Here is a 15,209-nt window from a genome sequence, read left to right on the forward strand (position 1 = left end):
TGAGCTGCAGAGCCCATGCGGGTCTCGGATACAGGTAAATAATGCCTAGCATGGAAGGACAGTGAGGTCAGGGACTGAGGCACAGCTGCAGTCAAACTATAAATACATCCTTCCCTCTAGCCCCTCGAGAGGAGCATAGCCCCTTCCTAGAAGCCTGAGGGCAGGATAGCAGGCCCATGCGCAGGTAGCAAGGTGCCAGGCTGAGCGTATGTCGATTGACTGGTTCCCTTCAGGTAAGTTCCAGACTGAGATGTGCTGGGGGGAGGGGGGAATGTCCATTAAGCATCTGTCGCTCAGCCATGATCCAATTAGCTGTGTGTAGTCAATCATGTGCTGGTCAGACACGGATCCGCAAGACACCTGTCAGCCACACAGACTTATCTGCAGTTCTTCCAGGCACACGGGAGTGAAATCAACATCCATCACACACAGGACCACCGGGTGCATTTCCGGCAGACACTCTGCTGAGCGAGGAAGGGGCACAAACCACGTGCCCCCAGCAGCAAGCAGTAGGAAGGCTGATGTCAGAATTAGGCAGTTGCTGGAAGCCCTTCCATCCACCCCAGCTTTTCTCTTATCACCTTTCATTCATGGTCTCGTCCTTTCTTCTGCAGTCTGGGTGTGTGTGTGTGTGTGTGTGTGTGTGTACACAGGGGGCGTGGATGCCAAATGGTGGTGGTGGGGAAAAAAAGGGGAGTTGCATCGTACTCAGAGATTGGGTTCTAAAGTCAACAGGTCAGATGACAAAGGCATGTAGACAAAATCGCCCTGAGAAATCCCTTCCATCCAACACTGCCAGTTTTACCTTCTGTTTAGTCAATTTGGGCTGCTGCAGCAAAATACTCCACACTGGATAATTTACAAACAATAGAGATTTATTTCTCACAGTTCTGGAGGCTGGGGTGAGCCAACTTGAATTGTGAGCACTAAGATGCTAGGACCCCCAGTTTCTGGCATCATGGAACTGCCGTACACTCTAGTCTGTTAGTGAGAGAGAAACATGCTTCGGTCTTTTAAGGCTCTGCCATTTTAGGTCTCTGTTTCAGCAACCTAAGCAAACACACACACGCACATACACATCCTGAGGAGTCTTTTTTAGCTCAGATTGAATAGTCAAACTTCATCTATTTAAACCGTACTAATTTGGAATTTGTGCAAGTTTGCCCTGGGGCTGCCTGGGTAAAGGGTACATTTGCACTGGATTAAAAATCAGAGTTTGCTGAGCAGATTCATGTACTCCAGATTTCACTCATTTAAACTAGGATTTTTAAGGTACTTTAGCATCTTTTATTTGCATACAATGATTGATATGCTAATTACAGAGACTCATACCTATTCATTAATACTTGGAGTTTACTTAGTCCTGGCAGTCTGGGAATGCTTGCAATGCAAAGGAAGAAAGCTGGATTTATGCACACAAAATTCAGTATTTTTGTCAATTCTGACTGGACTCTTCCCAATCAGAATAAATAAGCAAATTTCACTGACACTTTCTCGGGTGATTTCTTTGTGTCCCAATGTGATTCTGTCTCCGTTTGGATACAGCTTTGGCCACTACATGGCTCAGGATCGCAGGACACAAAATACTTCGGGTGGGGAACATACAAGGGCGATTTATTAATGTCCACATAAAATCCATCCTTCTTCTGGGCACCGGAGTTAAGGGCCCCAGCTTCCAGGCAGGAATAGTTGCCAACTTCCTCCATGCCACTTCTCTAGACCCACAGGGGAGGCACAGAGTGGTGGGCCCACAGAACTGACTTCCTGGGGCCATGGGCCCAGCCATTTGATGCCCTGTAAGACACTTGGGTCAGGAAGATGGGCCAAGACACAGAACTAATGTCTTAGACTTTTGTGTCTTTCACCCTCATCAGTCAGACCTGATTTTCAGGGACCTTCTACCATGCCTGACAGAGCAGACAAAAGCAAAGAGGCCCCTGGATGTTCAGCAATCCTTCCTGGTCTCCTCTGGGTAGTAGGGTGCTACCTGGGAAGCATGTCCCAGAAATGTAGTTCCCTGGGACATCCTTGTCCACGACCCCAGGCCTCCAGCATCCATCCACCCTCTCATCCATCCATCCATCAAACATTTGCTGTGCCTACTACATGTTTGCAAGACAGTCTTGACTCTTGAGGAGTTCATGGTCTATGGTGGAGTATTTATAGTCGAGTGTGATAAAAACTGTAATTGAGTTACACACGTGCTACCAAGTGAACACAGAAGAGTGAGCAGATAGCTTAGCTGGGGAAGGCTTCCCAAATCCAAACAAGTGACACTGTGTGAAGTCTTACTGGGAGCGTGGGTTTCCATTAGCTGGAGATGTTGGGTCGGGGAAAGCATTCCAGGCAAAGGAAATGGCATGAGCAAAGGCACGTGGTTCTGTAAGCTTGGAGCAGAGAATGAGGGAGGAGGAGGAGATGAGCCAGAACTGTAACCTGAGGTCCTCTTAGGTGCCATGCTGGAGGATTTGGGCCTTATCTGAGGTTGCGGAACACGTTCAAGGCAGGGGTGGGACTCAGAAGCCTGCAGGGTCAGGCGAATGATGTAACTCAGCAAGGGGGGTGGGTGGGGGTTGGAAAACTGGGGAGTGCAGGCCCTGTTCAAAGGCGCAGCCACCTGTTGCCATGCTGGGCTGCAGGCTCAGTGTAGCCACATTTCCATTGTCTAAAAGATGACAAGCTGGAAATCCTATATATGAATGCTTCCAGTTTTCAACTGTGGGCAGTTATTTCAAAGTATCATGCTGGCCAAGCAAAAAGTTATCTGATGTCCCATCAGCCCTTGGACCTTTCGTTTGGCACAACTGATTTAGACCAGATTAGAAATGTAGAATTTCTAAGCAGAGAACTGACACAGACTTATGTCAGAGAAAGGATGTCCCCACGGATCTCATGTGGTCTTTCTGCCCCAGCCCCTGCCAACAGGACCTCCTTCCCCACCTCCACCCCTCGCCCCTCCCCCACACAGTCTCTGCCCCCTCCCTGCCCCTTCCCCACAGCACCAGCCACCTTCTCCACTGGGAGGAGCTGGATGAATGAACCATGCTGCAGACCTGGCTTACAGAGAAAAGCCCAGCGTTAAGGACACGAGAGAGCCATATTTATTTCACATGGACAAGCATGATTCCGTCGCATGCTGAACACGAAAGCTCGTGTGAGCAAAGTACCCGTAACAGCAGAATTTATGTGCTTTTGTCCACAGGGAGCAGGGAGAGTCACGAAGTGGTTTTTAGAGACAGTAGCCTTCAGAACACAGGCTCTGAAGTCACCAGTGTATTTTCATCACCAAAGGGTCTGTCTCACAGGAGTGGCCAGGGGGTGCTTCCAGAGTTGCAATCTTGTGATGAGTCGCCAAGTTCTGAGGAGGACAGAGGATGGTCCCCCATTCCACCACCCAGGGTGTCTCGGGGAGAGAATCTCAGAGGGAAGGTACATGCCACTTGGAATTAACAAGGCCACTCCTGGGCAGATAGTGACAGGGGCTGACTGCTGCGTCCATAGCAACAGAACCAACACCACTTAACAATATCTATCATCATGGGAAGAACCACTCTTCTTAAAGCAGTTCCCCAAGGCCCCTTATGGGCGGGAGGGATAATGATTGTGGAACTGACTGGATGTGCCCAAGGAGATCAACTTTGCCCCAACAGACCGGGGAGAGCTAGTGGCAGGGACCCCCTGGTCTCTTGGCATTAGCTGGGCTTCCAGTTTCCAAGATGATGGACTCCAAGCTGGGAAAGAGGCTGGAGTCTCCGCTTGTTGGGGGAAGAGGATCAGAGGCTCCCAGAGCAAACCTCAAGGAAGAGACCACAGAAGAGCCCTTGCCTCTGGGTGGCTTACTCCCACCTGAAGTCCTGCCCAACGGTTTCATAAAATTTAATATTATACGGTCTATAAAACTCCCGGAGCTGGTCTATGACTTCAGGATCAATCTGTACATGAGTTCTCCCTTTGGATTTGCCCAGGCATCGAGGCAGGAGGCTCGACTGTGTTTTTTTCAAGCAAGGGAATCCTTTGGTCTTGTTGAAGTAGAAGTGCTTGTCCGTGATGAATCTCTTGATGCCCAGGAAGTCCTGGACGCGCCCCATCTCGCCCGCGGGGTCGGTGATGAGCCGCTCGCCGCTGACGAAGTGGATCTGGGCCAGCGGGAAGTACTGCAGCCAGCTCTCCAGGTGCAGCACGTACATGCCGATGCGGATGGCGTTCCACGACACGTCCACCAGGCCCAGGCTGCGGTTGCGGAAGGACAGGCCCTCGAAGGTAGGGATGTCGGGCTTCTTGGAGAGCGTCTGGGTGTAATCGGAGATGGCGCGCGTCACGGGGTTGCGCACCACCACGATCAGCTTGGTGTCTCGGGACATGTTGAAGATGCGGCGAGGGGCCTCTTGGGTGACGAAGTAGCTGGGCGTCTTCTCCAGCGTGATCTGGCTCTCCAGGGTCCTGGGCATCAGGCTCCTGGGGGCAGAAGCAACACATCGTCAAACAGCGTTCCCCTGGGGGCCTGGGACTCAAGCACAGCACATCGGCTCCTTCCACCCTGTCACCTGTTCCGTCCCTGTCCTCTCTGGTACATCTGAAACTCTCACCTGGTGAGAAATCCACTTTAACTCTTATTGATTTTTTTTTCTAATCTTTTTTTTTTTTTTTTGAGACAGAGTCTCACTCTGTAGCCCGGGCTGTAGTGCCGAGGCATCAGCCTAGCTCACAGCAACCTCAAACTCCTGGGCTCAAGCAATCCTACTGCCTCAGCCTCCTGAGTAGCTGGGAGTACAGGGGTGTGCCACCATGCCCGGCTATTTTCTATGTATGTTTTTGATTGTCCAGCTAATTTCTTTCTATTTTTAGTAGAGACAGGGTCTCGCTCTTGCTCAGGCTGGTCTCGAACTCCTGAGCTCAAATGATCCACCTGCCTCAGTCTCCCAGAGTGCTAGGATTACAGACGTGAGCCACTGCACCTGGTCTTTTTTCTAATTTTTAACAAGTTTGCTTTAAAACTGGAAACAACCTAGATGTCCATTCACATGTGTTAAATAAATTGTGGAACAGCCAATTAATAGAATTAGGCAGATCTGTATGTGTTAATATGCAATGATTTGGAACATATCGTGTTAAATGAAAAAAGGCAAGATACAGTGTGTATATGGTGGGAAGGGCACCAAGGCACCAGTAGAAGCAGTTGCTTCTAGGGAGGGAACTTGAGGTGGATGAGAAACTAGGAGATGAGAGATAAATGAGAATTACTTTTTATTGTGTAATCTTTCACACGGCTTGAAATTTTCAATGCATGTATTGCATATTCAAAAAATACAAAGTAAGCCACTGAATATTGTTCTGGCAAAAGATATTTCTCCAATTATATTAAGAAAATCTTTTTTGGGGAGGTGAAAAAAGCTTGTTTTGCAAGAATAGCAACTGTTTTAGATATGAGTTCTGATGTCTTCTCTTGCCAAAAAACATCTGAAATACATCCTTTGTGTAGGCTTGAAACACAGAACTCCAGCCTGGTTGGGACCTCAGTTGGAAGCCAGGCGATGTAACCCCTCTCTCTCTCGTTTTTAAATTTCCTGGCTCTGCTTGAGACTTTAAGGAGTGATGGAAGGGGGCTCTAATGTCTCCTTCCCGGGTACGTCTCTGAAATGAGTAGCTCAGAAATCTCACTCTAGGACTATGTAGTGGGTTGAATGGTGACCCTTCAAAATACATGCCCATCCAGGACCTTTGGATGTGACCTTATTTGGGAAAAGAGTCTTTGCAGAATTAATTAAATTAAGCCTAGACATGAAATCCTCCTAGATTAGAGTAAGCCTTAAGTCCGGTGATGAATGTCCTTAGAAGAGAAGAGAAGGAAGAGGAGAAACACAGGGAATGAGGAGACCTGAATTCAAAGGTGGAGAGTGAAGTAAGGTATCTATAAGCTGTGAATACCAAGGAGTGTCATAGTAGCCTCCAAAAGCCAGGAGAGGGGCACAGACTAGATCCTTCCTCAGGGACTCCAGAAGGAGCCAATCGTGCTAAACATTTGGTTTCAGACTTCTGGCCTCCAGAAGAGTGAAAGAATAAATTTCCATTGTTTTAAGCCACCCAGTTTGCAGTCATTTGTTACAGCAGCCACAGTAAACTACAGATGACAACCCTGTTTCCTTCCACCTTTACAATGGTCTCAAACTCATTACACCTGTTTTCTTTTCTTTTCTTTCTTTTTTTTTTGAGACAGAGTCTCACTCTGTTGCCCGGGCTAGAGTGCCGTGGTGTCAGCCTAGCTCACAGCAACCTCAAACTCCTGGGCTCAAGTGATCCTCCTGCCTCAGCCTCCCAAGTAGCTGGGACTACAGGCATGTGCCACCATGCCTGGCTAATTTATATATACATATATATATTATATATATATTTTTTAGTTGTCCAGCTAATTTCTTTCTAATTTTTTTAGTAGAGAAGGGGTCTCACTCTTGCTCAGGATGGTCTCAAACTCCTGAGCTCAAACGATCCACCCGCCTCGGCCTCCCAGAGTGTTAGGATTACAGGCGTGAGCCACTGCGCCTGGCCTACACCTATTTTCATATTCATCCAGGGGCCTCTCCATCTCACTTTCTTCCCCACTTTCCCTAGACCCAATGAACAATCATTTCAATAGCATCATCATCATTATAATTATCATTATTGCCATCAACTTCATCAGGCTAATTCCAGCCTTTCATCCTTTCTAATTCTGTCCCTGGGTTGTCAAACAGCAGTGGAGAAAATTGCTGGCCCTTAGAGTAAGTGGATCCTTTATATATTTATTAATTCCAGCTTTAGTTGAACCCTCAGTACTGCTCTGTAGTTTTATATTTTGTCTTTACAGGTTCTCCCTGTCATTCTTCATAGCAAATATTCCCAATTCTCACCATACACTCCCAACTCTAATTTTGTCACCCACCCATAATATGCAACTAGTCTCCCACGACACTAAAAAGGTATAAGTGGTCACCCTCCAACGCCTTCCTCTCCATTATCTTGAAATTGACCTTGATTTGCACCCATCCTGAGCCCCTCCTGCTAGCCTCAGAGAACAAGGTATGCAGGGGTCACCTGTCCACCCGTGCTCAGGTCCCTTCTCCTGATGCCTTCTCTGCAAACCCACCCCTTAGCCCCTTGAGCTTTCAAAACCCCTGTTCTTCTAGGGCTGAGAAAACTGATACTTTGCTTTCAGGCACAAAGTCTTTATGGAAACTTGTGGGTTGAAAGTTTAAATAATACTTATTAGTATTGAGTAGACCAATTTTTTTTTTTAAAGATACCATTGTGAGTAAACAATCACAAGGGCACTTGAATAGAATTCTTTGGCTGGATTTTCTTGGAAATCTGGCTATATCCTATAATGAACTTGGCACACGTTGTAATTAGGTGTTGGCCCTTATGAAAAGAGTAGATGAAATTATATAAATGTAACAGGGCATTTAAACTCTGTTTAAAGACTTTCCAAACTCTGTAGGACAACACAAAGAAGTGGACGTGACCAGCCGTTAAACAGATTTCTTTGCAATATCCTTCAGTACAGTAAAAAGAGGAATGGAGGATGCAACATTTTCCAAGCTTATTGGACTATGGAGCTATGAACTTTTTCCAGGAGCACCAATTAACATCTCTCTCTTACCAGTTTGGAAAATTCTCACCAGTGCCAATGATCTCCAGAGCATCATCACATCATTCCCGTCTGTGCACTGAAGTGACGATCCACCCTTCTAATTCCTAATCAGCATCTCAGTTGCAAAACCAAATGACAAATACCAAGGAAGACATAAGAACCAGAAGGTAAACAAGATCACTGTAGCCACGCCATGAATCAAAGGGCTCCTATGGACTTCAGATTTTCTCTGTTCCCCCAAAACACCTTTGCACATTTACTTCTCCTTAGGTCATTGGAATAGAACACAGGAATCCTGTGTGATCATGACATGCAAGGGGACTGTGTCTACACCTCCATGCTCTGTGCACATGGTTGGGCTGGGGGTCCTTAGACAATGCTTTGAGGCCCATCTTACTTCCTTATGTCACTGCTTAAATTTTGCTTACTTGTTTCCAGCTGCTAACAAACAGCTGGACTTTTCTCTTACCCTGTAACCTTCTTAAGCTTCTGCCTCCTTTTTTATGTAGCTCTGCAAAAATTACTGAAAGAATAATCTAACACTCCTTGTTTGGACTTAACCTCCCATCTGTTATTTTAACTTGCTCGGCAACAATTTCCCGTACATCTGGTTAACAAGCCCTCGGCATTTTCCTTTGAGGAGCTATCGCTCCTGCTTTGGACAAAACCTTGGTGGGCCAAGGGGTGGGTGCATGATCAAAGTTAGGCCACTGAGTACCAATTGTGTTATAAAGATTAAAAAATGGGTCATAAAGACTGAAAATGGGGTTCTTCCAACCAGACACAGGAAGCCGGAAGAGATTCCCCCATCAGCTTCTGTTACCAAATCCTACAGCTATCTGGTTCTTGCCCGTTTCTGAGACCCGGTCCTTTCATTTTCCTCTGGATTCTGTGACTTACTCCACATCCTTCCAGTAAATCATTACTAGTTTAAGTCAGTCAGAATTGCACTTGTAGATCCACCTGCTAGCACCCTCATCCCATCGTGTGGGAGTTATTAGTTATGCGTCCATTTGTATCAACAAATCAGCAACTTGGACATGTTTCCTGTTCATTTCTGCCTTCCTAGCACAACACCTGGCACACCATAGGTGCTCAATAAATGGATCCATTTATGAAGTAGGTGCATATTGAGAAGTGACCCTTCTGTCCTCAGAAATGATCAGAATTGATAAGCTCAGCCCTTCTTTAGCACTCTGGCCACGGGCAGATAGTCCTGGAGGGAGCTTTTCTGCTGTTTGTAAGACTTCATTGTGCCCACGGGGGCTCTCGCTCATAGACTGAGGGGAGTCCAAGCTCTGGTTCAGCCAAGACCTCCAAATACAGGAAGGTAAAATGAGATTTAAAGGAACACATGTCATGCCATGTCTGTTTTGCCATCTGCACACTGTCCCTAGCCCAAGGCTCTGCCGTGTGGCTGGGGGGCGGCAGGGAGGAGGTGGTGAAATCAAGTTGCATTCTGGGACCACCTGAGGGGTTTTTGGAGCCATGCAAATGCCTGGGTCCCACGCCAGACTAATTAAATCAGAAACTCTTGGCACTGGGCCCAGGTACCTGCAATTTGAAGGCTCCCCAGATGGTTCCAGTGGGCTACCAATTACTAAGAACCACTGCTGTAGACTGTGCCTTCCTTCAGCCACGTGTCCTGTAATATAGGTGTTCATGAATATTCACTGGGTGCATCTTAGAGAAAAATTCCTGGGCCCCTCCCCCATATGTTCTGATTTTCAATGGGCTTGAGGTGCAGTCCACACACCTACATTTTAAATAAGCTTCCCTCATGATTCTTATAATCGGGGAAGCTTGGAGAATACAGCCTTAATATTAATAATAGGTACCCTCATAAGTACATGATTACGCTCATTACTGTCTAATGTATTATAGGGTTGTTTGTTTACTGTCCCTGGCCACTCCCTGCTCCACCCCACTGTAGAGCATAAATTCCAAAAGTGAGTGTTGTTATCTTGTTCACTGCTGTATTCCCTGTATCTAGAGGATGGCTGGCACTTAGTAGGGGTTCAGAAAATACTTGTAGAAGAGAAAAAAATAAAGACAAGGCTGTCATCTGAGAATAAGGAGGCAGAATCATATTGTTTATACTAGTGGAGAGGTGTCCCTCTGTCCCATGCCACAGAAGTCCATACTCTGTCACCCTAAGGGAAAAATCGTAGACTTCCTATAACTCCTCCTTGCCACCCACCCAAAAAGAAAAAAGAACCGAAATACTCTGTTACCCTGCTGAAGCTCTCCTTAAATTAAATTTTTGGCCCACACTGAGCCACCCAGGGGAGCAGAGACAGCTCCCTGGACCCCGCCGTCCACGCTGGGACATGCTGCGCCTGTGTCAGCACGTGGGAGCCGGCCGATGTCGGGCTATCACTGGAAACTTCCAGAGCTGGCACACCGCTGATTATTACTGATAGGATTCTTCGGAAGATTTCATTTTCTGCTAAATTTGTACACCCTTTGTATGTGTTCTGGAAGGGCCCGGCTGCCTGGGGGGACCGTGGTGATTCATTAGCTCCTAACTGGGCAACCAGGCTCTTTGAAAATCATTGCAGTCTCCGGAGGCATAATTAGGAGTGGAAGAGGAGGGAAGAGGCCTGACTGCAAGAAACTGGTTCTTAAAACTAAACCTGCTAAACCCCACACGCTGAGCCGGGCGGCCGGCGCCGCACCTGTGGCCGTTTATCCTCGTCGGGTTGAGCGTGAGTCCCCCCTCGTGTCGTGGGACCACTTCCTTCTAAGTCCACAGCCCCAAATCCTTACATTTATGTGACCCAAGAGCAAAACATTAAGTCCCGGCTTAACCGCCAGCAGTCATTCTTCAAGCTCACAGGATAAAGTCCTTACCGGGATTTCTGCGGCTCTTCCTGATCCTGCCATGCATGGCCGTTCCTGGGCTCTGGCCAGACTGGACTGTTTAAAGTCCAGTCTGTACTCCCTGCCAAAGACTGTATTTTTCATGCTAAGGGACCTTTGACGTGTTGTGCCCTTTGCATGAAGCCCTCCTTAGCCTGCCTGGCAAAACCTCATCTCTCAGCTCATCATCACCGTCACCATGAAGCCTTCCCTGACTGTGCCCTTAGCATTTCCCCCTGCATGGAAGAGTTGGGCGTATTTTTTACCCTTGTGACTCCATGGTACCTACTATAGACATAAACCACTTTTGACACATTATCTGAGTCTGTCATCACCCTAAAGGGTAAGGCCCCCAAAGGCAGGCATCATGACTGTCACATCTCTATTTCGACAATGCCTCATCGTGTGCCTGTATACATTCATTCAAGAGGCAAACGTTTATTGAGCACCTACTATATGCCAGGGATACAAAAGTAAGTGAAGTGCAGTTTCTTTCTTCAAGGAGTTAACAGTTCTGTGAACCAATAGGGGTTAGAGGTTACAGGGTCCCTTTTCCCCAGTGTGAGGGGCTACACCTGAACTTGGCTTCCCACTGGGACTGGTAGCCTCCTCTTTCTGGGGCTGTGCCCGAGCCCAGTTTCCCATGGGTCTTCAAGGTCCCCAGGTGCTGGGCAGCTGGCTTTCCCACCTAACTCCTGTAAACAGCTGGCACATAAATCCAATCAACCAGTTGTTTGATTATGCCCTGACGGACAAGGCTGCTCTCAACCCTGCCCTATAAGAATGGAAATTGTTGGGGGTTGGGGGGCAGAGTCCCTTGCCTGGGGCATAGACCCAGTTGGTCCAGGCCCTGGCAGGCCCCTCAGGGTGAGGGTGAGAAGACAAGGTAATCCTGTCCTTCTGCCTATTCTATTGTGACCCTTGGCTCGCAGGTGTCCCCAGTAAAGTCTGTTCTTTTACCCATCCCTTGTGCATTGTGGAATTTGTCCTACGTATGACAGGTAGGACTACAAAGGGGTCCTCCTTGCATGATACATCGTGTAGAAGACAGTGGGCTATTTTAATGGCTGCGTATGAATATAGGATTTGAAATCAAAGAGAGCTGGGTTTGAGTCTTGTCACTCGCTCACCATAAGAAAGGCGTGCCCAGCCGACGTCAGCCATGCACATGGTCACTGATGCTTTGGACATCAGCAAGATAATAGCTAACATGTGTTGTTCAGTGACTGTGGGCCAGACGCTGTTCTAAGCTCTGTGCACGAATCATCTCACTCAATCTTCACAATAACCCTACAAAGTAGGCGCTCCCATTATTCCCGTTTTTGAACGGAGGAAACTAGGACACAGAGAACCGAAGTAAATCACCAAAGCAACACAGTCAGTTAGCAGAGTCTGGATTCAAGTGTGGCTCTCTCACTAGCAGAAAACGTGAGAATATAAAAATGAGTCTTGGCACGAGGACAGCCTTTCTAGGCATGAGGCAAAAATCATAAAGGAAAAGATGGAAAAGTTAGACTATGTAAAAAAATGTAAGTTTCTGGAATGGAAAAATACCATAAATAAAATAAAAGAAAAATGACTCACAGAAAAAATATTTGCCGTATGTACACTACAGACACAAAGCACTGATTTCATATATTTTTCACGTATATTTATATTTTATATATTTTTCCAGACTTGTTGCAAATCAATAAGAAGAACCAACCAGCAGAAGAAAGGAACACAGGCATGAGAAAAGAGTTAATAGGAAAAGAGCTATGAATGGAAAATAAACACACAAAAAGATACTCAACAACATAAAATTAAAGAAATGCCAATTAAACCCATGATGTGATAAGACTGTTTATCTATAATGTTGGAAATATATTTTTAAAAATTGTAATAGTAATTGTTGGCAGGAGCGTGAAAAACCAATACTCTCCTAATATTGGCAGGTATATAAATCGATGCAGTATTCAGGAGGGCAATTAGATATTATCTGTCAAAATGTAAAATGCACGTACCCTTTAACCCAGCAATTCCACTTCTGGAAATTTATTTGCACAAGTGCGTAAAGACCCATATGCAAGGATATTCACTGTAGCATTTGCAGTAGACATTGTCAGGGGGGCTGCGTCCCCTAAAGATACCTACACAAGCTGTTCCTAGAGGGCAGCTGCCAGCCAAGGACTACATCACCCAGCACACCTTACATCCAGGCGGGCACATGGCTGACTCTTGACAGGGACAGTGAGTAGAAGTGCTGTGTGCTACCTCTAGGTCAAGATGGTGACAAAGTAGATATGTCCTCTTGGCTGTCTTTTCTGGTCCACTAGCTGAGTGCAGGGGACTCTGTGGCCCTAGGTAGGTCCAAAAAGTAGGAGTGGTAAGGAAGAATACTTACAACTAGGAAAGAACCCCTTCTGACTTTTGTCCAAGCAAGAAATAAACTTTTTCTTGGGGTTTGTTATAGCAGCTAGTATTAACCTAACTACTGAAACACTGTATAAAAAAAAAAGACCAGAAACAACCCACATGTCCATTATTAGTAGGAGACTAAACAAACCACAGTGAGGCCATACAATAGGTTATGATGTAGCTGTTAAGAAGTGAGGTGGATTTATAAATATTGACACAGAAGGGAGTCCACAATGGATTATTAAGTGAAAAAAGCAAGTTACAGAACAGTAAGTTTAAGATGTCCCTATTTACATACAAAATATACACACGTATGCTAGTGTGTCGTCTATGCATAAACTTTTTCTGAAAAGGATATACAATACATCGTTAAGAGCGATTATCTTCAAAGAATAACCTTGGGGGGATCTGGGATGGATTGCAGTGTAGAATGAGAATTTATTTTCACTTTTAGCTTTCTGCACTCATCGGATTTTTTTTTCCTCTGTCATAAACATGTATTCTTTGTTGTTTAAAAAACTATCTACTCAAAAGCTATGTTTTAAAAAGTCTCCATTGATAATATTTAGGAAGAAGAGCGCCTCTGTCGTGGCGTGAGGGGGAGGAAATGTGTCTGGAGTGGCGGAGGCGTGGGTGGGAAGCAAGGACATGGGAGGTGAGAATGTACAGCTCTTTCCTCAAGAAGCCTGCCCGGAAAGGAGGAAGGGTACCGTGGGCGTTGAATGAAGGTTTTTTGCTGCTGCCTGTGCAAGCTGCCAGGCAACTGGACCTCAATTTCTCAGGGCCCCATCTGTGGCTGACAATGGGGACACTATCTGGTGGTAACTCCCCAAATATCTCTCCCTTTGCAGTCTGGGTTTAGTTTCTTCTACCCTACCTTTTTCTTGGAGCGGGTTCCTTAAGCAATTGCCTCTTACACTTTAACATGCATTTGAATCACCTGGAGTTGCGGGGGGAGGTGGGGGGGAGGTCTTGCTGAAGTGCAGATTCCGATTCAGCAGGTCTAGGGAGGGGGCCTGAGAGTCTGCATTCTAGCAGGCTCTATGGTGAGGCCGACCTGCTGGTCCTTGGACCACACACTTTGAGTAGCAAGGTCTTAAGGCAGCCCTGGCAATCCTGGCACAAATTATGTATTCAAGGACTGTTTGCTGCATTAAACGGAATCAGATAATTAGCGTTGAGCAAGCTATTGTGGATGATTTGCATTCAGAAAACCTGGGTTTCAGTCCCAGCTTTTCCCAGCCGTGTGACTTTCATATTCATTTGCTCACCTGCAACGTGTAGGTGATGATGATGCTGACGTCACCTGGCTGGCGTGTGGACTCAGCTGTCGTGTGAGAGTCCCACATACACCACCAAGCACTGTTACCAGCCGTCAAGGGGTTCTTTTTTTATTGTTGAGACAGAGCGTCACTCTGTTGCCTGGGCTAGAGTGCCGTGGCATCAGCCTAGCTCACAGCAACCTCAAACTCCTGGGCTCAAGCGATCCTCCTGCCTCAGCCTCCCGAGTAACTGGGACGACAGGCATGCGCCACCATGCCCGGGTAATTTTTCTATATATATATTTTTAGCTGTCCATATAATTTCTTTCTATTTTTAGTAGAGACGGGGTCTCGCTCTTGCTCAGGCTGGTCTCGAACTCCTGAGCTCAAACGATCCGCCCACCTCGGCCTCCCAGAGTGCTAGGATTACAGGCGTGAGCCACCTCGCCCGGCCTCTGGTCAAGGGGTTCTTCTTTCCCTACTTGGTTCTCCCCCTTTAGTTTAAGTCTTTTTCATTTTCAAAATGCCAGTCATTTATCCCTTCACCCTCTCCTGCGACAGTCCTGTGTATCTCCTCTTCTTCCCAGCCAGAGTTCCTGAAATAAAGCCCAGGGGGATCCACTTCCTTCCCTCGCGTTCGTCCTGTGCTTGTTACCCTGGCTCCCACCCCGCACCTCTGAGCACAGCCCTGCTCGTCAGCTCCACCTCTGGCCCTGGCCTCGTCCCGCCTTCCTGTGGCAGCTGAGGCATCTTGTTGGCTCTCGGAACACACTCTCTTGGTGTCCTGTCTATGCTCTGACTTGTCCTTCTCCACACATATTTCAGTTATTTTTCCTCAACTTACCACTTATCTTCTCACGTCCCAGTTAATGGTCCCACCATCCACCAGTAGCCCCAGCAACACCCACGTTGAATCTATAACCAAATCCAATTGATAACTTCTTACTCTCTTTTGACGTCTGTCCCAGCCGGTGTAGGACCCATGGCAGCTGTCCTCACTCAAGGGTAGAGCGGCAGGGAACAGCTCGGGCACCTTTCTCTAGCTGGGCTCTACTTTCTAGCAC

The 15,209-nt window shown here is 46.9% G+C and overlaps 1 protein-coding gene across 1 annotated transcript in view; it reads right to left on the minus strand.

The window, feature by feature from the left end:
* Positions 1-3,078: 3,078 nt before the first annotated feature.
* Positions 3,079-15,209, minus strand: part of HS3ST2 (heparan sulfate-glucosamine 3-sulfotransferase 2) — a 76,751-nt gene continuing 64,620 nt past the window's right edge. Inside the window, exon 2 of the mRNA XM_069486566.1 lies at positions 3,079-4,455. Within this exon, the coding sequence (XP_069342667.1) occupies positions 3,837-4,455 (619 nt within the window). The 3' untranslated portion in view covers positions 3,079-3,836. The remainder of the gene's footprint in view (positions 4,456-15,209) is intronic.

The sequence above is a fragment of the Eulemur rufifrons genome, chromosome 14 (genome assembly GCF_041146395.1).
Source record: "Eulemur rufifrons isolate Redbay chromosome 14, OSU_ERuf_1, whole genome shotgun sequence".
NCBI classification, from domain to species: domain Eukaryota; kingdom Metazoa; phylum Chordata; class Mammalia; order Primates; family Lemuridae; genus Eulemur; species Eulemur rufifrons.